This window comes from Dipodomys ordii, unplaced genomic scaffold (assembly GCF_000151885.1).
Source record: "Dipodomys ordii isolate 6190 unplaced genomic scaffold, Dord_2.0 Scaffold7, whole genome shotgun sequence".
NCBI classification, from domain to species: domain Eukaryota; kingdom Metazoa; phylum Chordata; class Mammalia; order Rodentia; family Heteromyidae; genus Dipodomys; species Dipodomys ordii.
The window spans coordinates 20,523,019-20,546,374 of NW_012267223.1; the positions used below are offsets into that span (position 1 = coordinate 20,523,019).

The 23,356-nt window shown below is 44.4% G+C and overlaps 1 protein-coding gene across 2 annotated transcripts in view; it reads right to left on the reverse strand.

Annotated features, from left to right (window-relative positions):
- Positions 1-18,155: 18,155 nt before the first annotated feature.
- The window catches only part of Fbxl20 (F-box and leucine-rich repeat protein 20), a 75,176-nt gene continuing 69,975 nt past the window's right edge, over positions 18,156-23,356 (reverse strand). For both annotated transcript variants that reach the window (XM_013038096.1, XM_013038097.1), the window contains 3 exons: positions 22,574-22,630; positions 20,743-20,955; positions 18,156-19,611 (listed from right to left, as the gene is read on the reverse strand). In XM_013038096.1, coding sequence (XP_012893550.1) covers positions 19,504-19,611; positions 20,743-20,955; positions 22,574-22,630 — 378 coding nt within the window. In that variant the 3' untranslated portion in view covers positions 18,156-19,503. The remainder of the gene's footprint in view (positions 19,612-20,742; positions 20,956-22,573; positions 22,631-23,356) is intronic.

Sequence of the window (23,356 nt, forward strand, 5' to 3'; positions counted from 1 at the left end):
GAGGTTGAGATCTGAGGAGTGCAATTCAAAGTCAACCCAAGCAGGAAACTCTGTGAGACTCTAGTCTCCAATTAACCATCAGAAAGCCAGAAGTGGAGATGTGGTTCATGTGGTAGAGTGCCAGCTTTCAGCATAAAAGCTAAACAAGAGTGCAAGAAAGCCAGGCACCGGTGGCTCATGCCTGTAATCCTAGCTACTCAGGAGGCTGAGATCTGAGGATTGTGGTTCAAAACCAGGCTGGGGGGCTGGGAAGGTGGCTCAGTGGTATAGTGCTTGCCCTGCATGCATGAAGCCCTGGGATGGATTCCTCAGCACCACATAAACAGAAAAAGCCAGAAGTGGTGCTGTGGCTCAAGTGGTAGAGTGCTAGCCTTGAGCTGAATAGCTCAGGGACAGGCCTAAGCCTAGAGTTCAAGCCCCACGACTCCAAACAAACAAACAAACAACAAAAACAAAAACAAAAAACTGGCTCAAAGTGGTAAAGTATAACTTTGAACAAAAGAGCTCAGGGAGCCGGCCACTGGTGGCTCACGCCTGTAATCCTAGCTACTCAGGAGGCTGAGATCTGAGGATCATGGTTAAAGCCAGTCCGAGCAGGAGAGACTGTGAGACTCCTATCTCCAATAAACCACCAGAAAACCGGAAGTGGCGCTGTAGCTCAAGTGGTAGAGCGCTCACCTTGAGCTGAAGAGCTGAGGGCCAGAGTTCAAGCCCCATGGCTGACCAAAAAAAAAAAAAAAAGAGCTCAGGGACAGCACCCAGGCTCTGAGTTCAAGACCCACAACCAACAACAACAACAAAAAGAAAGAAAAAAAGGAAAGAAAGAGTGCAAGGAAATGTACACATTACTTGAATTAAGAAATTGTAATCCCTCTGTATATACTTCAATAATAATAAAATTATAAAAAAAGGGCAGAATATTTTTAATCCATTTTATTTCTAGCATTTAGCTACTGAATTCATATATGTGCATGCAGGGGAAATATCTTTATACTGGTTCCCTTTCAGTGTCAAAGAAAAAAATGAAGCAATAAAAAAATCAAGTAGGAGGAGGATTGGGTAGGGAGGGGAGAAGGGGAGGAGGATGGGGGGGGGATGGGAAGGGATATGAAGGGTAAACAAAGGAGGAGCCTACAATGCTTGATAAGAAATGTACTCATTATCTTGCCCATGTAATTGTAACCCCTCTGTACGGTATTTTCACAATAAAAAAATGAAAAAAAAATTGTGGATGGGAAGGAAAAACTGGGAGAGTGTGAGGGAAGGGGTGACATTGTCCAAAAAGAAATGTAGCCGGGCACCAGTGGCTCATGCCTGTAATCCTAGCTACTCAGAAGGCTGAGATTTGAGAATCACAGTTCAAAGCCAGCCCAGGCAGGAAAGTCTGTGAGACTCTTATCTGCAATTAACCACCAGAAAACTGGAAATGGTAGTGGTAGAGCGCTAGCCTTGAGCTGAAGAGCTGAGGGACAGTGCCCAGGCCCAGAATTCAAGTCCCATGACCAATTTAAAAATAAAATGTACTCTTTACCTGACTTATGTAACTGTAACCCCTTGGTACATCACCTTTATAATAAAAAATTTAGCGAGGTGCCAGTGGCTCACACCTGTAATCCTAGCCACTCAGGAGACTGAAATATGAGGATGGTGGTTCAAAGCCAGCTTGGGCAAGAAAGTCCGTAAGACTCTTATCTCCAATTAACGACCAGAAAACTGGAAGTGGCACTGTGGCTCAAGTGGAAGCACAATGGGCTTCAGCTGGAGCTGAGGGAAAGCGCCCAGGCCCAGAGTTCAAGCCCAGGACCAGAAAAAAAAAGTGAGGCTGGGAAGGTGGTTCAGCAATAGAATGCTTGCCTCGCATGCACAAGGCCCTGGGTTCGATTCCTCAGCACCACATAAGCAAAAAAAAAGAAAAAAGCCGGAAGTGGCGCTGTGACTCAAGTGGTAGAGTGCTAGCCTTGAGCTGAAGAGCTGAGGGACAGCGCCCAGGCCCAGAGTTCAAGCCCCATGACAGACCAAAAAAAAAAAAAAAAGTAAAACAGTAAGAGTGCAAATCCCTAAGTTCAAGCCCCAGTGCTGACAAATGTAAACAAAAACCCACCAGGGAAGGAAAGGGCAGCATTTTTTTTTTTCTGTCCCTGAGCTTCTTTTGCTCAAGGCTAGCACTCTTCCCCCTGGAGCCACAGCGCCACTTCTGGCTTTTCTTTCCCCTGTTTATATTCTACTGAGGAACCAAACCTAGGGCTTCATGCATGCTAGACAAGCATTCTACCACTAAGCCCCATACATTCCCAGACCAATGGAGGCAGCATTTTACAAGTGAGGATCAGGAGGCGCTATGTCTCCTGACCACTGCCCCAGTGTCTCAAGTTTATGTTCCAATACAGGTCTGGGTCCCAGTGCCTCATGGTAATGGGAGGCAGTACCCGGGAGGGGGTAGGGGAAGAGTGGGAACTTTGTTGCTAGCAGACAGGGAGACAGGCTCCCTGACACTTCCCGGCCACGCCCTCCTGGGAGGGCTGAGTGTGGTTGGTGGGCGTGTCTAGCCGCTGAAGCAGCAGCTGGATGGGGGAAATGTGGAGCAGGCCTGGAGACCTTCTGCACATCGGTGAGAAGGGGGTGCCAGGAGCTCTTCATGTCTGCTTTCCAGCTGGCTTGGAAGTGCTAGGAAGTAGACGTCATGACTCAGGTATAGGGAAGAAAAGCTTTTGGCTAGAGTTTCAGGAGGGGATCCATGAAAGGCTAGGTGGGTGAGTTAGTGTTTACCCACAAGGGAGGGAGATCAGCCCCACAACTAGACTTGCATGGACTCCTCAAAGTTTTCAACACCAGGGATTCCATTTCTCATGGGCTGGGGAGGGGTGGGGGTTGGAGGGGGAGAGGGTCCTAGGGCTTGAACTTGGAGCTGTATGTTCTCACTTGGCTTTCCTGTGTAGCAGTGGTAGCATGCTTATCTAGCCTGCAAGGCCCCTGGGTGGGATCTAGAGTCACCTGTGTTCTTCTCTACCTCAGGTTCACTGCATCAGCATGGACTTCACACCTGAGAAGAATGGCAGAAAAAGGTGTCCCTCTCTGCCTCCAAATGGACACCTTTCAGTCCAGTGACAAGAGGCTTCAGCCTTAGCACCTGGCTGCCTCATCCGGGTGGTCAAGGCATAGGCCGCACTGGGCTCCTCTCCCTCCCTGGCAGAGCTTCCACTGTGCCTTATCCTCTGTTAGGTTCAGGTCCTGCCTTGCTGAGGACCTGCCATGCCTGGTCTCTCTGGACTGCCCTTTTCTGCACACAGAGGATGGCTTGACCTCTTCCTTAGCACCCATCCAATAGGGCCTCGTAAAGAGAGATGGACAGGTACAGAAAGGTTCACTGAGGCATTCTTGTCACCTTCCCTTCGTGGAGCCCAAAGGAGCTGACTGGAAATTGAAAACTGATGGTGAGAAGATAAACAGCTTCTGCCTGAAAGAGATGAGAATCAGACTGCTTGTGCAAGTACTGTCTTCCTGCGAGGTAGGTGTCCGTAAGAGCAAAGAAGCTGAGCGCTGGTGGTTCACACCTGTAATCTAACTACTCTGGAGGTTGAGATCTGAGGATCACAGTTCAAAGCCAGGCCGGGCAGGAAAGTCCATGAGACTCTGATCTCCAATTAATCACCAGAAAACTGGAAGTGGAGCTATGGCTCAAAGTGGTAGAGTGCTAGCATGGAGTGGAAAAAGCTCAGGAATAGAATCCAGGCCCAGAGTTCAAGTCCCATGACTGAACAACAAAAACAACCACCACGAGTGAGAGCAAAGAGACCCTCACTTCCCAAATAGGGTACACTGAGGCCTTAGAAGTGTGATGCTCCAGGAGTTTCAGCCTCTGTGATTCACTCAGTTCCTGAAGAGAAGAGCCTCTGGCCTGTCCTCCCAGGTTTCTAGTAGCTGACACCTCCAGCCTGTCCTATGCCCTTCCACACCCTGCCTTACGGTTTCTCTGACTCCTTTCTCAATCCCTAGACCCCTTGCTGGGTGACTCTTCCTTTGAATTGAAGGTCAGTTTGTCAGGATGTTCTCCTAGGGTGGGGACTGGTTCCTCATCAACTCTTATAAACACCTGTAAAGGAGTATGCAGAAAGCCACCACAGCTGTTGTAAGACCCAGGCCAATTTTGCTTGTGTATCTACAGGGCCCCACTGCAGAGCCCCAGTGGCCTCTTAGCCCTCTGGCTCTGACCCAGAGAGGTGAATGGAATACACCTGTGTCAGCCCCTCGGCGTGCAAGTAGAAGAAAAGGGCTCCTCATGCTAGGGCTGAAGATCTCTGAGACTTGATGGGGGAGTATGTTGGTGGGGGACAGGCCAGGTGATAAAGAGTGGCTGCACAGCTCTGTAGAATTCTTCAACTTCTGCCCTTTCTCCCAGACTCTCTTCCTCACTTTGGACACTCTGGGGTACAGGTCATTAGAGGTGGGTCCTCACTAACTCTGCCACTCCTGTCCCAAGTCCTCTGAGGCTTCATTTCACTCTCCAGAAAGGGTGCTCCTGCCCCCTGGTGGTTGTATGTGATATGGCCACAGGTTTTAACAACCTCCCCTTCCCACTGTCCTCCCACTCCACAAGGCCCACCTGAGTTTTTTTTGTTGTTTTTGGTGGTGGTGGTAGTGGTCATGGGCCCTGAACTCTGGGCCTGAGCACTGTCTCTCAGCTCTTCAGCTCAAGGGTAGCACTCTACCACTTGACCTACAGAGCTACTTCCTGCTTTTTCTGCTTCTGTGGTGCTGAGGAATCGAACCCAGGGCCTCATGCATGCAAGGCAAACACTCTACAACTGAGCCACCTTCCCAGCCCCCACTTGAGTCTTTTTTTTTTTTTTCTGCTTATGTGATGCTAAGGAGTCGAACCCAGGGCCTCATGCATGCAAGGCAAGCACTCTACTACTGAGCCACCTTCCCAGCCTGCCGTGAGAGTCTTTTTATAACTCCGAGCCTGAACCCTGGGCCTACATCTCAGACACAGTGGTGTCTGCTAGACACCAGTTTTTCAACTGCTGCAGGATGTTGGCCAACTTACTTTTATTGAAGACTCTGTGCTAGGCTCTTTGCATGTATCATCTCATATAGTTTATACACTCTCCAAAGTCAGGGTCCAAAGAGGGTGACTAACATGCCTAAAGACATACAAGAGAGATCTGTAACTAGTGGACTTTGCCTCCTCTCTCTTCTCCCAAACTGGCTTTGTCTTGATTGCAGGTACTGATCTGCTGAAGCTTTCTAGCCAGGACCTCGTACAGATCTGTGGGGCTGCAAATGAATCTGCCTTTCCAATACTCTTAGCACCAGGTGCTGGGCACTGCTACACATGGTCCCCTTCCTACTATGGCCCTTACCAATTCAACTAGCAGTTGTTTCACAGAGTATTTGAGTCCAAAGGCATCTTTAAAAAGACCACTTTGTACTATAGTAAGGTGTGTGTGTGTGTGTTGGTCCTAGGGCTTGAACTCAGGGCCTGAATGCTGCCCTTGAGCTTTTGTATTCAGAGATAGCACTCTACCACTTGAGCTAGCCTTTTTAGTGTTTAATTGAAGAGTCTCACAAACTTTTCTGCCTGGGCTGGCTTATAACAGTGATCCTCAAATCTCAGCCTCACAAACCTCTGGCTTGTACCATTATTTGTTGTTGAATAGTACTGGGGTTTGAACTCAGGGCTCAAGTTTGCAAGGCATATATGTACTCTACCACTTGAGCCACATCTCAGTCCTAATTTTCTCTGAGGAAGAAACTCAGGCTCAAGGGCATTGAAGTCTAAACTCCCAGAGAAAGGCTGGCAGGGCTGGATTGAAATGTTAGGCTTGGGCTATGGTTGGAGATCACTGTTAGAACGTATGCTTAGCTTGTATGAGGGTATGGGTTCGAGGCTTGGCATAAAAAGAAAAAAAAAGGCTTCTGATACCTTCCTATATCCACCCAATCTGCATCATTATGGGAGATAGAGAGGCTTTTCTAAGTTTTCTCTCTCTAGGGCCAAATATTCATTAAGTGCCTGCTTAGTGACTTCCTTTCCTAGACACCTAGGAAGGCTGAGGTCTCTCATAGGCTTGGGGGCTTAGAAATGGGAACTGAGTTAGAGCAGATATGAAGAGCTGGCATAGACTGTTTTCCTGAGCCAGGCCTGTCACAGACTGACTTTAAATGTGGCTCTAGTGGCCTCTAGGCAAGAACATGAGGTTCTTTTTTTTTGGGGGGGGGGTCCGGTCGTGGGGCCTGAACTCTGGGCCTGGGCGCTGTCCCTCAGCTCTTCAGCTCAAGGCTAGCACTCTACCACTTGAGTCACAGCGCCACTTCCGGCTTTTTTCTTTTTTTTGCTTATGTGGTGCTGAGGAATCGAACCCAGGGGCTCAGGCATGCAAGGAAAGCACTCTACCACTGAGCTACCTTCCCAGCCCCGAACATGAGGTTCTTAAGAATCGTGACCCAGGTGAGATTCTTGCCTCTCCCCAGAAGACAACAAATGTAGGTGTGGTTGCATGAAACCTCTTCTGGTCTGGGAAGGGGGGTGCCCCACCATTGCTGCTCCTCAGGATGCCTCTCTTGGCATTCTCTATCTTCCAGGGCCAGATTAGACCTTGCCTTCCAAGATGACTTTGTGGTTGTTTTTGTTTTGGCCGGTCTTGGGGTTTGAACTCTGGGCCTGGGCACTGTCCCTCATCTCTTCAGCTCAAGGTGAGCACTCTACCACTTGAGCTACAGAACCACTTCTGGTTTTCTGGTGGTTTATTGGAGGTAAGAGTTTCGCAGAGCCGAGCGCCGGTGGCTCACGCCTATAATCCTAGCTACTCAGCAGGCTGAGATCTGAGGATCGCGGCTCAAAGCCAGCCCAGGCAAGAAAGTCCGTGACTCTTATCTCCAATAAACCACCAGAAAACCGGAAGTGGCACTGTAGCTCACACAGTAGAGCACTTGCCTTGAGCTGAAGAGTGCAGGGACAGCGCCCAGGTCCAGAGTTCAAGCCCTACAACCGATCAAAAAAAAAAAAAAAGTTTCAGGGACTTTCCTGCCCGGGCTGGCTTTGAACCGTGATCCTCAGATCTCAGGCTCCTGAGTAGCTAGGATTACAGGTGTGAGCCACTGGCGCCCAGCTAACTTTGTATCTTTTATTTCACCAAGTTCTACTCTCGCGGCTCATCTGGAATTCTCTTAAGCATTATCTTATTTTACTTGTGCTATAGTCATTCCTATGTCAGTCATATTCCCATCTCTTTAAACTGGGAGCTCTCTTGAGCCTCGGTCCCCTAAGGGTGAGGATTTCCTCCTTCTCCTAGGCTCTGGCCTCTGGGGCCCTCTTACCCACTGATTCCTCCTCTTCTGCTCCACTGTCCCCTACCTCCAGGCTTTTACTAAGAGATTTCTCTCCTTGCCCTGGTTTATTGTTTTGTTCCAAGGTCTGAAGAATCTTCTTGTCTCCTTTTCTGTTACAGGAGGTCCAGAACCATAAGGATGAACCTTTAGCCTGGACATGATGGCACACACCTGTTATCCAGCACAACCCCACCCCTCTCCATTAAAAAAACAAAAACAAAAAACAAAGGTTGATTTTAGAGGGAGAAGTGTGGCAGGCTGCTTGGAGGATAGGAACCTATTACTGGTATCTTTTTATTGATTCAGTGCAGAATGAAGACTACTTGATTCTGATGTTGGCCCAGGGAAGCTTCACCACTAAAGGAGAGTTGATAGTCTGAATTCTGGAATGTGCCAGAAGCCTTGTTAAAATGCTCAGCTGACTCCCCAGGCTCCAGGTGAAGAGTCAAGCATCTTGTGTCTTAATCTTGGGGAGAGCTCCAGTCTTACACTTTGCCTTGCTAGGAGCTCAAATTTGTGTCTTTATTCTTTATTTCTGTTGGTCATGGACTTGAACTTGGGGGTTGGGCACTGTCTCAGAACTCTTTTGCTCAAGAATAGCGTGCTACCACCTTGAGCCATAGCATCACTTCTGGTTTTCTGGCGGTTAAATGGAGATAAGTGTCTCACGGGGAGCTGGGCGCCGATGGCTCACACCTGAAATCCTAGCTACTCAGGAGGCTAAGATCTGAAGATCATGGTTCAAAGCCAGCCCAGGCAGGAAAGGCCATAAGACTTTTTTGTTTGTTTTGTTTTTGGTCCATTCGTGGGGCCTGAACTCTGGGCCTGGGCGCTGTCCCTCAGCTCTTCAGCTCAAGGCTAGTGTTCTACCACTTGAGCCACAGCACCACTTCCAGGTTTTTTCTTTTTGCTTATGTGGTGCTGAGGAATCGAACCCAGGGTCTCAGGCATGCGAGGCAAGCCCTCTACCACTGAGCCACCTTCCCAGCCCTGGCCATGAGACTCTTATCTCCAATAAAACACTCAGAAAACTGGAAGTGGTGCTGTGGCTCAAGTGGTAGAGTGCTAACCTTGAGCCGAGGGGCAGAGCTCAGGCCCAGAGTTCAAGCTCCATAACCGACAAAAAAAAAAAAAAAGTGTCTCATGGGAGACTTTCCTGCCCAGGCTGGCTTCCAACTGTGATCCTCAGATCTCTATCTCCTGAGTAGCTAGACAAGAGCTACCAGCACCTGGCATGTGTCCTCATTCATTAGACACCCCAACATGCCAAGCCATATCTAAAACCATTGGCCCATACCCCAAACCCCTCCCACACATTTTCAAGTTAATTTAGTTCTGCTTTTCACTTTCAGGTCTAAATTCACCTGAAATTGTTTTTTAGGTATCATACCAAGGATCAACTTCTTTTCCCATATAGAAAGTCCATTTCATATCAAGTAAGTACTTTCTCAAAAGGTAAGTGCTACTGGCTAATAATTTTTTCCATCCTGCTTCCTCAAAGATTTATGGTGAAAATCCTCACTGGAAATATAGCTGGGTGCCAGTGGCTCATGCCTATAATCCTAGCTACTAAGGAGGCTGAGACCTGAGGATCATGGTTCAAAGCCAGCCTAAGGCAGCAAAGTCCATGAGACTCTTATCTCCAATAAATCACCAGAAAACTGGAGGTGGTTATGTAGCTCAAGTGGTTGAGTTGAAGAGCTGAGAGATAGTGCCCAATCCCAGAGTTCAAGCCTCTTAACTGACAAAAACAAAAACGTGGAGGGCCAGGAAGGTGGCTCAGTGGTAGAGTGCTTGCCTTGCATGCATGGACTTGATTCCTCGGCACCACGTAAGCAGAAAAGGCTGGAAGTGGTGCTGTGGCTCAAGTGGTAGAGCTGAAGAGCTGAGAGATAGTGCCCAATCCCAGAGTTCAAGCCTCTTAACTGACAAAAACAAAAACGTGGAGGGCCAGGAAGGTGGCTCAGTGGTAGAGTGCTTGCCTTGCATGCATGGACTTGATTCCTCGGCACCACGTAAGCAGAAAAGGCTGGAAGTGGTGCTGTGGCTCAAGTGGTAGAGCTCTTGCCTTAAGCTGAAGAGCTCAGGGACAGTGCCCAGGCCAAGTTCAGGCCCCACCACTGACCGAAAAAAAAAAGTAGAAATCTAATATGTACTGAAATTTAATATGCACCAAGGTGCCTTATTAAAAACACTTGTAAAATTACTTACTGGTCTTCTTTGCTGCATCTTAGACCAGGTGCTCTTTGGCTAGGGAAGGTAGGGAGGGAGAAATCTTTAACCCTGGTGAATTGATGGATGGGGAAAGGTCTGTTTACTGAGTTGAAAGAATAAGAGGTTAAAAAAAAGGAATAAGAGGTGCCTCCTTCAACAAATTCAGGGCTGACTCAGGTAATATGGTTAGCCAAGCAGACATCTCAAAGGGACCTGGAGACCGCAGGTGACTAATAAAGGCCTCTTCTGTAACTTCAGCAGTATAAAGAGTACAAGTTGCACTCAGGAGACTAAAGCAGGCTGGTATTGAAGCAAGCTGGGGCTACATAGTCTATCTCAAAAAATGTCAAGTGGGGCTTATGATTCCACATGGCTAAATGAGTTTTTATGGTACCATAGATAATGTGAGATTGATTTACTTGTGATGGTGGGTATCAAACTTTATCTAGCAAGTGCTCTACCACTAACCTCCCCAGGCCTTGACTTCAGACAGTGACTTGCTATGTAACACTGGCTGGCTTTGAACTTGCATCCTTCTGTCTTGTCTTTCAAGTGCTGGGATTACAAAGGGCATTACCATGCACAGATAGATTCAAATTGACTCTATGGACTCAGATACATTTATCTGTGTATCTATGTCTCAACCCAAGAAGCCTCTAGCACACACACACGATATCAAATCATTTATTGAAATGAAGGTTAAACCTTACCAATGAGGAGACGAGGCAGAGGGGCTGAGGTCAGTATGAGCAGTTAAGTTGTATAGCTCTAAATGTAGGCGCACTTCTGAGTTGGTGTGTTCAACCATTATACTATTCCATTTTCACTCCATCCTACTACAAGGGCATTAAGGATTTTGCACAAAGATAAGGGGCTCGACGTGAAGGTTTTTTTTCTCCCCCGGTGCAGGGGACTGAACTCAGGGCCTCACACTCACATGCTAGGCAAAATACTATTCCTGTGAACTGGACCCTGAGCCCTCAAACTAATTACAGCAACTCTGACATATTGTCTTACATGTTTCTTGAAGAGGAATTTAGGGTATTAAATAGTGGCTATTAAAATATCAGGTCGGGCTGGGAAGGTGGCTCAGTGGTAGAGCGCTTGCCTTGCATGCTCAAGGCCCTGGGTTCGATTCCTCAGCACCACATAAGCAAAAAGAAAAAAGCGGAAGGTGCTGTGGCTCAGGTGGTAGGCTAGCCTTAAGCTGAAGAGCTGAGGGACAGCGCCCAGGCCCAGAGTTCAGGCCCCACGACCGGACCCAAAAAAAAACCCAAAAAACCAACAAAATAAAATATCAGGTCTTATCAGGTGCCAGTGGCTCATGCCTGTAATCCTAGCTACTTAGGAGGCTGAGATCTGAGGATAGCGGTTGAAAGCCATCCCAGGCAGGAAAGCCTGTGATACTCTTATCTCCAATAAACCACCAGAAAACTGGGTGGTGCTGTGGCTCAAGTGCTAGAGCCCTAGCCTTGAGGTGAAGAGCCGAGGGACAGCGTCCAGCCCACAGTGCAAAAATCAGGGCTTTTTGGGGCTGAGAAGGTGGCTCAGTGGTAGAAGGCTTGCCTTGCATGCCTGAGGCCCTGGGTTCGATTCCTCAGCACCACATAAGCAAAAAGAAAAAAGCCAGAAGTGGCGCTGTGGCTAGAATGCTAGCCTTGAGCTTAGAGCTGAGGACAGTGCCCAGGCCCAGAGTTCAGGCCCCACGACCAGACCAAAAAAAACAAAAAAAAAAAACCCAGGGCTTTTTGCAGGCACCAGTGGCTTACTCTTGTAACCCTAGCTGCTAAGGAGGACTAAGGATCCAAGTTCAAAGCCATCCCTGGGCAGGAAAGTTTGTGAAACTGTTATCTCCATTTAACTACCAAAAAAGAGCCAGGTGTGGGGCTGTGGCTCAAGTGGTAGAGCACTAGCCTTGAGCAGAGCAGCTCAGAAACAGCGCCCAGGCCCAGAGTTCAAGCCTCAGAACTGGTACATACACACACCAAAGTATTTCATTGCTTACTCCTATTTCTTACATGGGAAGGCAATGTTTCTCTCTTCCATTTCTCCCTTTTAACCTTATTATACTAAAATAAGTTCTTTCTAAAGAAAAGTGTTAACAGAAGTTGTGGAATGATCATTAAACGCTTGTAAGGGTATTCGAATAATGCAAGGATGCAGAAAAGGGGTGGCAAGGGAGGGAAGGAGAGAAAGGAAGGAAGAGAATGAAGGAATCTTTCTATTCATGCCCAGTAGCCTTTTTAGTTCTAAAGTTCACAGTAGTTAGGAATCAACAGTCCAAGTCAGGCTATTTCCATAGGAAAATGAAAAGTCTTCACAGCTTATCTCCTTTAATTACATCATAAAACAAAATTAGAACATACAGGAAACAATAATAATTACATAACAATTTATATATAAAAAACATTTGTTTTTGTCCAAAGGTTTTAAAGCAAAAGGAATCCTCTACTGCCACCTTGGGTTTTGTTTAAATGATCCCCCTCCCCCATCCTCAGGGGCCATCCTCAGGGGTGGAAAGTCACTTGGAAGGCTAATGGAGTCTGATGTGTTAAAGTCACCATCTGGGAGTGGCTGTGCTGGAGCAGGCCTTGTGGAGAAACAAGCAGCAGCAGATCCCACACTGAAATGCTCCAGGGTAGCAGAATGGCTGGATCACTACCCCCCCCCCCATCCCTGCATTTTACCCCCCAGGAGTGGGTGGGGTGTGGGGATGAAACCACTTGGTTTGAGTTCACCCAACAGCACCATTTACTCATCCATCTCTATCCCTGCAGTCTAACTGGCACAGGCATCCTCAGTTCTGAGTTCTGAACAAGTCACTTTACTCAGAGATGTGCTCTCAGTGTCACTGCAAGGTGGGCAAAGGTGAGCAAGACAGCTGGGAAATGTTAACTGATAACACTTCCTGGGAGGAAATGGGAAGCCAGAGTGAGAAGCATCTGAAGGCTGAGTGGTGCATTTTGCCTTTCCCCATGCCTGTTCAGGATGCCTCTTTCTCCCTCTAGTAACCCTTTGGAATGGACAGTCAGTGATCCTTGTGGGGGCAGGGGGATGGTCAGCTCCAGGGCTGCAGCACAGTGAGGAAAAACACAAGACACTTTCTGGAGAGCCTGGTCTCATGGGTGCTGAACATGTGCCATTAGGCTCCAGGAGTTAGTGTGATGGAGGAGTGGAGGGGCCTAAGAAGTCACAGACTCACCCCTTCCTATACTTGTTAGGAGTTAACAGTCACCACAGAACTATAGGTCAAAATTATTCTAAAGGCAGAAAAAAAGGTATGTAAACCCAGGAAAGTAGCAGCAAAGGGTTCACTTATTAAAGAACGGTAGCATTAGGGGAGAAAATCATTCTTGTATGTGTGACTAATCATACCATATCTGTAGAAACTCTTTTTCAAGTTACAATATTTTAAGTCTTTAGGTTCTTACTCTGAGGATTGTGGTTAGAAGCTAGCCCAGGCAGTTAGTATGTGAGACTCCAAAGAACCACCAAAAAAAGGAGGAAGCGGACTTGTGGCTCAAATGGTAGCCTTGATCAAAAAAGCTTAGGGACAGTGCTCAGGTTCTGAGTTCAAGCGGCAGAACAGAAGTGCATGCATGTGAGCGTGCACACACACACACACGCACGCGCGTGCACACACACACACACACAAAGTTAATGACTTCTGGGACAGAGAAAAGGATTTTGCTTGTTCACAGTTCTTCCTAAAAGGGCAATAAATCTCTGTCTGGGGAACAGTGAGAGGCAACATTTGCAAACTCCACAAGTCTCAGTCAGAAAATATGTGAGGCAGAGATGGGAGAGGTGTACATACATGTTCTCTACTATCACACATGGGACCTTGTACAACAAAAGTAATTTCTCATGAAAATTAAATGTAATTTTCTTGGGCTTCCAAGATTCATTCAGAATTAACTGAGTGGTTATTAACTGAATTCCTTCTGGAATTCAGTCTTCAGAGGTGCAGAACAGATGTTCCTAAGAATAAAAGTAGACAGAACAGAAAAGAGAAACTTAGCTTGAGTGAGAAGCTGTAGAAGCCCTTCATACAAGAAACTTACTTGCCTCATACGGTATTTTCTGGCAGAAAGAAAGAAGGCAGTATTAGAACATCTGGGGCTCAAGTAGCCTATATGCTTTGCTGGAAAAGGAAGATCTTGTTAGGGCACTCGGATATCGCAATGAACAGCCAAATATTACCTCAAAATACTTGGGTTACTGGGTTTGAACTCCGGGGATCACACTTGTTCAGCATGCTTACTCACCTGGCTGATACGCTACCAGTTGAACCATGCCTACATCCTGACTTTTGGCTACTTTGGAATCTCAAAGACTTCTAAACTATGTGATTTCAAACCATGAAATTCTGAATCTCCAGATACAAGTAGCTAGGATTATGTGAATTATCAGTACCCAGCTTCTTATGATCTTCCAATGAAAATTTATGATGGAAATAAAGAGGAAAAAGATTCCTTACTTTCCCTTGTCCTACTGTGTAGAATGCTTCGATCTAATATCACTGTGAGGGGGTAGGGATTCCATCTCAGGACCACCAAACATCCTGCACTTTTTATTTATTTATTATTTTTGCCAGTCTCTTGAACTCAGACTGGGTACTGTCCCTGAGTTTCTTTTTGCTCAAGGCTAGTACTCTACCATTTGAGCCATAGTGCCACTTCCAGCTTTTTTCTGTTTATGTGGCACTGAGGAATGGCAACCCAGCTTCATGCTTGCTAGGCAAGCACTCTACCACTGAAGCCACCTTCCCAGCCTCCTACGTTTCTTCTTCTTTTTTTTGATCAGTCGTGGGGCTTGAATTCTGGGCCTGGGTGCTGTCCCTCAGCTCTTCAGCTCAAGGCTATCACTACCATTTTCAGTTTTCTGATGGTTAGTTGGAGATTTTTTTTAGTATGTGAGACTCCAAAGAACCACCAAAAAAGGGAGGAAGCGGACTTGTAGCTCAAATGGTAACCTTGATCAAAAAAGCTTAGGGACAGTGCTCAGGTTCTGAGTTCAAGCGGCAGAACAGAAGTGCATGCACGCAAGCGTGCGTACACACACACACAACACACACACACACACAACACACACAACACACACACAACACACACACACACACACACAACACACACACACACACACACACAGTTTTCTGCCCGGGCTGGCTTTGAACTGTGATCCTGAGATCTTGGCCTCCTGATGAGTTAGAATTACAGGCGTGAGCCACTGGTGCCAGGCCCTTAAATTTCTTTACAATACCTAACTGTAGTTTGTCAGTCAGAAGGTGCTGTACGGATAGATAGTGATTCTTGAATCATGCACACAAGGAGAAAAAAGGCAGGAGAGAATGTTCCTTTAAACCCTTCCTGTTCCTGATAGCAATGGATATGAGAAGGCTTGCAGTGCAATAAACATCGCATGGCGATGGGCCACTGATGACCTGCAGTACTCCTCCCAACACACTGTCACCTACAGATGTACTGCCCTTAGAGACAGGAGGGCATCTACCCTCGACTCTCCAGCGACATTTCTAACAATTTCAAGTCAAGATAGTTCCATCACAGAACTTGCTCCCTCATCCCATGGCATCAGAAGACTATTAAACCATTAATAACACACTTTACTAGGAAATTAGAAGAAAGAATAAGACTGAACGCTATTTTAAAAAAAGGTCAATTAGGGGCTGGGAATGTGGCTTAGTGGTAGAGTGCTTGCCTAGCATGCATGAAACCCTGGGTTCAATTCCTCAGTACCACAGAAAAAGCCGGAAGTGGCTCTGTGGCTCATGTGGTAGAGTGCTAGCTAGCCTTGAGCAAAAAAAAGTTCAGGGACAGTGCGTGGCCCTGAGTTTAATACCAAGGACTGGCAAAAAAAAAAAAAAAAAAGTTCAATTAGTCTGGAAAGCCCAAAATAAAGCATCATGATATGATTTACCCAGTTTCTCTCTGAAATATGTCAAATTTTCTTTTTGCTTGGCTATGGGGCTTGACCTTAGGGATTGGGTGTTGTCTGAGCCCTTTGTGTTCAAGGACAGCACTCTACCACTTTGAGCCATGGTGCCACTTCTAGTTTTCTGGTGGCTAATTGGAGATAAGAGTCTCATGGAATTTCCTGTGTGGGTTGGCTTTGAACAGCAATCCTCAGATCTCAGCATCCTAAGTAGCTATGATTACAAGTGTGAACCATCAGCGCCTGTTTTTCAAATTTCTTACATATCTGCTAAATCTTCTAATGGATGTAGAGATCAGAATAGAAATTGAAATAAAAACAGTTAAGGAATATTTTGCATCCAGCAAAAAAGAGCAGAGTCTGAGGAAAATCCTTTTTGTTTTGTATACATAAAGCACATTGTGCTTTTCCAAATATTGGAAAAAAAGGCTAAAGTCAGATCCCTTTATTCCTCTTATCCAACAGTTTAGATTTCAATTTCAATTCAGTTCCAGTAAGCCAACATTAAAGACCAAGCTACTTGACAGTTACTGAATTCAAGACTGCCCCAAATGATAATTTCCTTTACCTGGATAAGGACAATGACTCAAAGAAGCTAAACTGGAGACATATGAGAATAAACCAACAACATTATTAGGGTAAGATGGAAGCTTTAAAATAGAGGGTAAGGGTAAGTATGGGAGGAAAATGGTATAAACAGTGCAAAAAAAAGGGAGTAGAATCACCTCACAGTGGGGCTGGTGACCTATCTGTATGTCCACAAACTTTCTCCAGAGATAATGCAGAAGTTCCTCCTAGGAATCTGGGTTTATGGCAACATCTTTTCTGCTCACTCTATTTTTTTCATGTAAAAGGTATATTTTAAAGTGGCTATGAAATCAGGCAAATATGCCACTAAGCTTTTTGTAAGGAGAACTCTTCCTGACCAGATTTCTCAAAAGTAATACAGATGTCAAGATCCTTTCCACTTGGCCAAAACTAACTTACCATGTAGTCCTAACATATTCATCAGGTAGTATTAAGTTGCAACTTAGCACAAAGCTCTATTTTCTTCCAATCATGATGCTTCAGCTTTACATAAAGCCAGTGCTGTACACTTCTGGAACTTTGTGCTCTTTCACTTGACTTTTGTTCTTGGTCCCAGAATCTGTCTTAACAGCAGAGAAGAGCAGGGCAAGTATGATGGACCTGCAGATGAGTATATTCTCTGACTACAGAAACAATATTTTCCATACTTTCAATGTGCCAGTGAACAAGCAGGGCTTTTCAAACTTTTCTTTCAAGTAAAGGGCTACCTTAATAGCCTCAACTCTGGCAATCTGAATCCATATCCACTAATCAATCTAAGTTTTATTGTCAATTTGTTCAGGCACTTAAAAAACAAACAAAAAAACAACATACTTTAGAGCAGATGGCCCCTAAATATTTCTTCTTCAGTTTTGTTTGAATGAGTGACTTGGGGATCTAAATACTATCAACCACATCTGGAAGTACATATGTGTGTGCATGTGTGTTTCTATGTATGAGGTATAGCCAGGAGAATAAGTCTCACATTAATGGTCTATTCTTGCTAGGTACAGTGGTGTAGGCTTACAGTAGTCTCAGCTACTCAAATACTGAGGCAGGACAACCACTTGAGCCTGGCACCAGTGGCTCACACTTGCAATCCTAGCTACTCAGGAGCCTGAGATCTGAGGCTAGTGGTTCAAAGCCAGACTGAGCAGGAAAGTCTGTGAGACTCGTATCTCCAATTAATCAGCAAAATGCTAGAAGTAGAGATGTGGCTCAAGTGATAGAGCACTAGAATTGAGCAAAAGAAGCTCAGGGAAAGAGCTTAGGTCCAAAGTTCAAGTCCCCAAAAGTGGCTAAAAAAAATTTGTCTCAAAACCCAAAAAGAATAAAAGAATAATCCCTATAAAGTACTGTGAAAATGGAATTAGAGAGAAAGAAGGGAAAAGACCAATGTTTTTTCTTTGTTTTGGGGAGTGGGAAGCAGTACTATGGTTGAACTTAAGAACTTCATGCTTGATAGGAAAGTGCTCTACCATTTCACACACATCCTCAGACCTTAATCTGAACTTTTAATATGGAATAATAAATTGGATTTAAAATAATTTAATATGACAAATAATGATGGGTAGTACAGACTTTTTATCTGATTGCTCTCTACACACCAATGGAGAAATAAATCAGATTTTATTTTTACATATGTTGGCAGAACCAAGACCTGCAGCATTAAAACAAGACTTTTTACAATCTGGATAATGTGGAAGAGATCAAGATCTTAGACCATGGTAGACTGCACATTAATAGCCTAAAAGATCCTCTTCCCCAATCACCCTATTGCAAAAAAAAAAAGTCACACCAGTTTTCTAACCTTGGGGTTTAAAATCTTATGCTTTAGAAACTCTATTTCCCTCATCTTTATGATTTCTTTTTGGAAGGTGAGCTTCTTGGTGCTGAGACAGGAACACTAAACTCCTACCCTTAGCTCTGCTGCCCAGTTTCAAGGCTAGGCAGAGCCACCTAACCTTCTACTTCCTCTCAAGACTTTTAAAGTTGCACCAATGCCTTCAACTGGCTGCTTTTATATTCCATTCACAGGAAGTCTGGAGAAGAAGAGAGATACAGTTGACAGCTCATGTCCTTTGACGTGCCAACAATAGTATGATACTGTTAACACTGACATACAGATAGCCAGCTATTAAATGGCATTCTTGTATCCCTTGATAAGCTGTAACAGGGGAAAGAAAGAGAAACCAACTGGCTAGACAGCACAGACTTCTACTGAAGTCAATAATCTCAGTGACAGAGGTCTAGGTTTCTGTGAACACACGGTGATGTTAATCATTAATGTCCGAGCTTGGGTAGTAAGGACTTCCAGGCTCAGTTTTGGGATATGCCACCTACTATTTAATAATGACAAAACATTTCTCTCTTTTCTTAATAGGTAAGTGGGTTGACACAGGGAAAATGTGCAGGGGGAATACTGGGCACATCATGCAAATTATTTTAGATCAAAAGATATAATAGAAACCAAAAGGCAAATTCTGTTTTCATCAAAATAGTTTTAACTCTATTTTTTCTCTTAACTTTCTTGCTTTTGTTTTCTTTCAAATTGGCAAAGATTCAGGCAGGGTCAGTCCCCTAATCGTAAAATATAGAATTAAAAAAATATTTATTGATGTTTTTCTTAAAAGTGTTTGATAACCCCAACTAATCATCCAAAATGCAAACTGTAAACACAACAGCAAAGAGTAACAGATGAGTGTGAGTAGGTAGACTGAACAAGTGACAAGCTGAGCAAAGTGGAGAAGGGCACAATGGAGAATGGAAGACAGGTGCACAAATGTGATGCAGACAGTGATAACTTGAGTAAGTAATCACATTTGGACCACAGCAATTTCAATGCAGTCATTTAGGAAACTTCTGGGCCAAATACTACCACCCAAGGAATGGATGAGCCTTCTTTGTGAGCATGCTCAGCATGTTGGCATGGAAACAAGGAAGCACAGAAGCTCTGTAGTCATCTTACAATGGATGGCTACCATTTCTACAATGCAAAGAAATTTTCTTTCTGGTCCCTGGATATATCATATGTTGTTTTTCCATGCTCTTCTTGACCCTGGAGGACTGCCCCCAGAAAACCCCTTAACAAAATAAACCACAGTAACAATAACACTGGGTTTGCTGGAATGCCCCCTCCCCTCCACCTGGCCTATGATTTTCTTCTGGACACATCCAACAGGAATGCTGTTTTACCAATTCATTTGATAAAGTCAGCTTGAACTTCATGTTCAACTTCAACTTCAACTCCATGTTCACGGAACTATAGTGGATGGGGGTGAGGGTGTGTATGCTTAGTATGTGTGGCTCTGGGGATCTGGACACTCCCTTGCTTTGTAACCCTTGCCCAGAATGCTGGGACCGCTTCCACTGGAGAGACTCCACGGTAACGCTAGAAGTGTCATTTAATACTCAGTTTACCAAGGTTGACCACCTCCATTGTCATAGGATGATGCAGCATCTGCAGAAGCGCTGTCTGCTGCCCCCTACTGATGGGGGTGGAGTGACAGGTGCGAAGTAGGCGTGGACTTTAATATTGGGTAAATGGGTCTGAAACAAGACAAAAATATTACTAAGAGAGAGGGCTTAAACAGAAAGAGTAATGTTTCTCAGAAAAACTGCTAAGGGGCTGAATGGACATGAAGCAGGGTAGAGGCTGAGCAGTAGTCGGGATGTTTAGAGGCCTAGATTTCTACTTGTACACTTTGGTACCTTTTTTACATAATAAAAAATAAAAATAATATGTTAATTTCTTATTTTGTCCTATAGGTATGTTCAATTGGATTCCCATAGTTAGAAGAAATCATGAAAGTTTGAAATAATTCCGTTTCTCATAGTTTAAAAAAAACTCAGCATCACTGTTTTACAACAAGCTTCCATAGTCTGTACTACTATTGCTAAATATCTGTGTTCAAGGCACTCTGCTATTTTCTTAACAAGTGAGTTGGGTATAAATATGGTCAAGCTACTTAAACAACTTATAGTCTAGACATGAAAATTAAAGTTGAAAAGTTCTAAGTGACTTGAAGAACAACAAATCCATCTCATGAAGGGATAGAAGTGATTCCTGACAGGCAGGCAGGTTCAGAAGCCTTAGCATAGTAGGCCATATAAAAAGGTCTAGTTAGCCTGTCTCTTTCCTGCTCTTTTGATGCAAGGGCTCTACTAGATGTATACTTACAGCCCTCTCTATCTGAAAAAAAGAGGAGGAACTAAAGTCAACTGTAACTCAAGAAGAGGTTTGGTGCTTCAATATTTATTTGCTCAAGGCCATATGATGAACATGGATTTCTTTTAGAGGTGAAAAATCTAACAACAAACAGATCCATCCAGCTTTTTATGATTTCTCTGCTGGGAATCTGAACTGTTACTCCTTTTCCATGGAAGATGGGGCCAAAATGCAAAAATTGACATGATTCCTTTTTAAATTAAAAAAATAATTCAGGTATTGCTAGACAAACTCTGCTAGGAGAAGATATACTTTTCTTCTCTTCAGTATTTTCCCACTAGTTTCTACCTGGAACCAAGACTAATTAACTTATGTTTGTTTGCTCTCCAGTATTTCCCCTTGCTAAATGTCTTAAGTTAAAAAAAAAAATCACAGGAATCTCAATGAGGAGAAAGAAAAGAGAACAATGGGGACTGAGAATACCAAAGCTGGAGAGTGACACAGCACTTTACCCTGAGTCTCTTGATACCAGCCCGTGTGATTTGCTGGCAGTCATAGAGTTCTATCCGCTCGAGGCTGTGACAGCTCTTCAAGTGCTCCAGGGATGCATCTGTGATTAGTGGGCAGTTGTCCAGCTCAATCACTTCCAGTTGGTCATGGGCACAGGCCCCATTCCCCAGGTGACGAATTCCATCGTCTGTGATCAGCTCACAGTGAGATAGACTCTGCAGCCAAATAGAGCAAAGGATGATAAAATATCTTCTGGTATTCCTCTAGCCAGAGACTTGTATAAAAACGGAAAGATGACCTTCATGGTTTGATTTTGGTGAACATGGAAACATCACTAGATCCACTTATGATGAAATAAAAAATGTAGCTGGGCGCCAGTGGCTCATCTCTGTAATCCTAGCTACTTAGGAGGCTGAGATCTGAGGATCACAGTTCAAAGCCAGCCCTGGCAGTAAAGTCTGTGAAACTCTTATCTCCAATAAAACACTCAGAAAACCGGAAGTGGCACTGTGGCTTAAGTGGTAGAGTACTAGCCTTGAGCTGAAGAGTTCAGGGACAGTGCCCAGGCCCAGAGTTCAAGCTCCATGACCGACAATAAAATAAAATAAAATAAAATAAAGAATGTAAACTAAAGCCGGGTGCCAGTGGCTCACACCTGTAATTCTAGCTACTCAGGAGGCTGAGATCTGAGGATCATGGTTCAAAGCCAGCCCGGGCAGGAAAGTCCGTTAAACTCTTATCTCCACTAAACCATGGGAAAACTGGAAGTGGTGCTGTGGCTCAAGTGGTAGAATGCTAGCCTCGAGCTGAAGAGCTGAGGGATAGTGCTCAGTCCCAGAGTTCAAGCCCCACAAGCAACAAAAAAAAAAGAATGTAAAGTAGAACAGTTGGGTTCATGCCTGTAATCTCTGAGCATTGTGGTTTGAAGCCAGCCCAAGCAGGAAAATCTGTGAGACTCTTTTCTCCAATTAACCACCAGAAAACAGGAAGTGGTGCTGTGAAAGTAGTTGAGTGCTAGCCTTGAGGGCAAAAGATCAGGGATAGCACCCAGGCCCTGAGTTCAAGCCCAACAACAACAACAGGAGGAGGAGGAGGAGGAAGAGGAGGAAGAGGAGGAGGAGGAGGAGGAAGAAGAAGAAGAAGAAAGAAAGAAAGCCAACTAGAGTTGACATTAATTATTGATTTGGTTTTGCATAATTCTAAATATGTTTCCTGAAATCATATAGTGACTTTGGATTACTTCATAAAGTAAGACAGCCCTAAATACTACCCCCTTCTCAAATTAACACTAACACTTTTCAAGGACAAGTAGGGTCAAGCCTTTTCATACACAAAATTCTCTGGAATTTGAACTAAATACTGAATACCTGATGCAAGGGCAGAACCAACAGCAGATGCTAATTAGCTGAGGAAAATTTTATAGCTGTCAGTGTGGTCATCTCACACTTAATTTCCTCATCAATTATCCTTAAGTCTCTGGTTCTGGGAAACTCAGATCCCTTGACCCAATTTTAGATAACATTGCACCACCAAACATACCACAACTGTTCTGTATTCTGTCCTGGATACAGAATAGCTATCTAAAATGTTTTCCTAAGGAATCACTGAAAGTAGTAGAAAGAAAAATCCCACTGCAAAATATCAACTGCTCTGGAATTTTTGTTTAGTTTTGTTTTTTTTTTGAAATTGCTTGCTGTATATATAGCCAGGCTTGTCTTTAATCTTTCTGAATCAGCCTCTTGAATAAATACTGAATTCATAGGCATGTACCACCCATGCTTTGCTTAGTACTTTTTGATTAAATGCGATAAACTTTTTGAAGGCCAAACTTACCAATACTTGAAGTCGAGGACAGTGTATAGAAAGCTGGATTAATGTGCTATCTGTTATCTGAAAGAAACATGTAAGTTTGTTTTATGTAAAAATGATACCATGGGTTGCATCTTACTCCTGATTATATTTCTGTCTAAACATGATCAAAGGACAGGGTTCAAACTTAATAGTGTAAATTAATTGTTCAATGGGGTTCATGGCATTTTCATCATACATATAATGTACTTTGTCAAATATAGCCACTCTTTCAAACCACCTCTTAAAAACCTTTTCAGTGGGTCATTATATATAATTTTAGGGTTTAAGCCACACAGGCCTACTATGCCTTTTCTGTAGGAACACACCCAGGCTTTTTTAGTCTTATCTTTGGAAAATCTTTGTTCAAAATTCTGTTGTCTTGAAATGAATCAAAAATCTGTCCCCTTAGAACATCCACTAGACTATGTCCTACTTCCTTAGTACTACAAATAATCAGAAAACATGCTCCATGAAAAAACTAATGTCAGAGCATCCTCAGGTTTATAGATATGTTGTGGAGTTTATAGATATTTGCTGTATATATACATATATGCACACATATATATGTATATAAATAAATATATGCATGCACTGGGGTTTGAACTCAGGGCCTTATACTAGCTAGGCAAGCATTCTACTACTTGAGGCCCACACCTAGCCTTTTTTTTTTTTTTTGTTGGTGATGGGGCCTGAACTCTGGGCCTGGGTGCTGTCCCTCAGCTCTTCAGCTCAAGGCTAGCACTCTACCACTTGAGCCATAGCTCC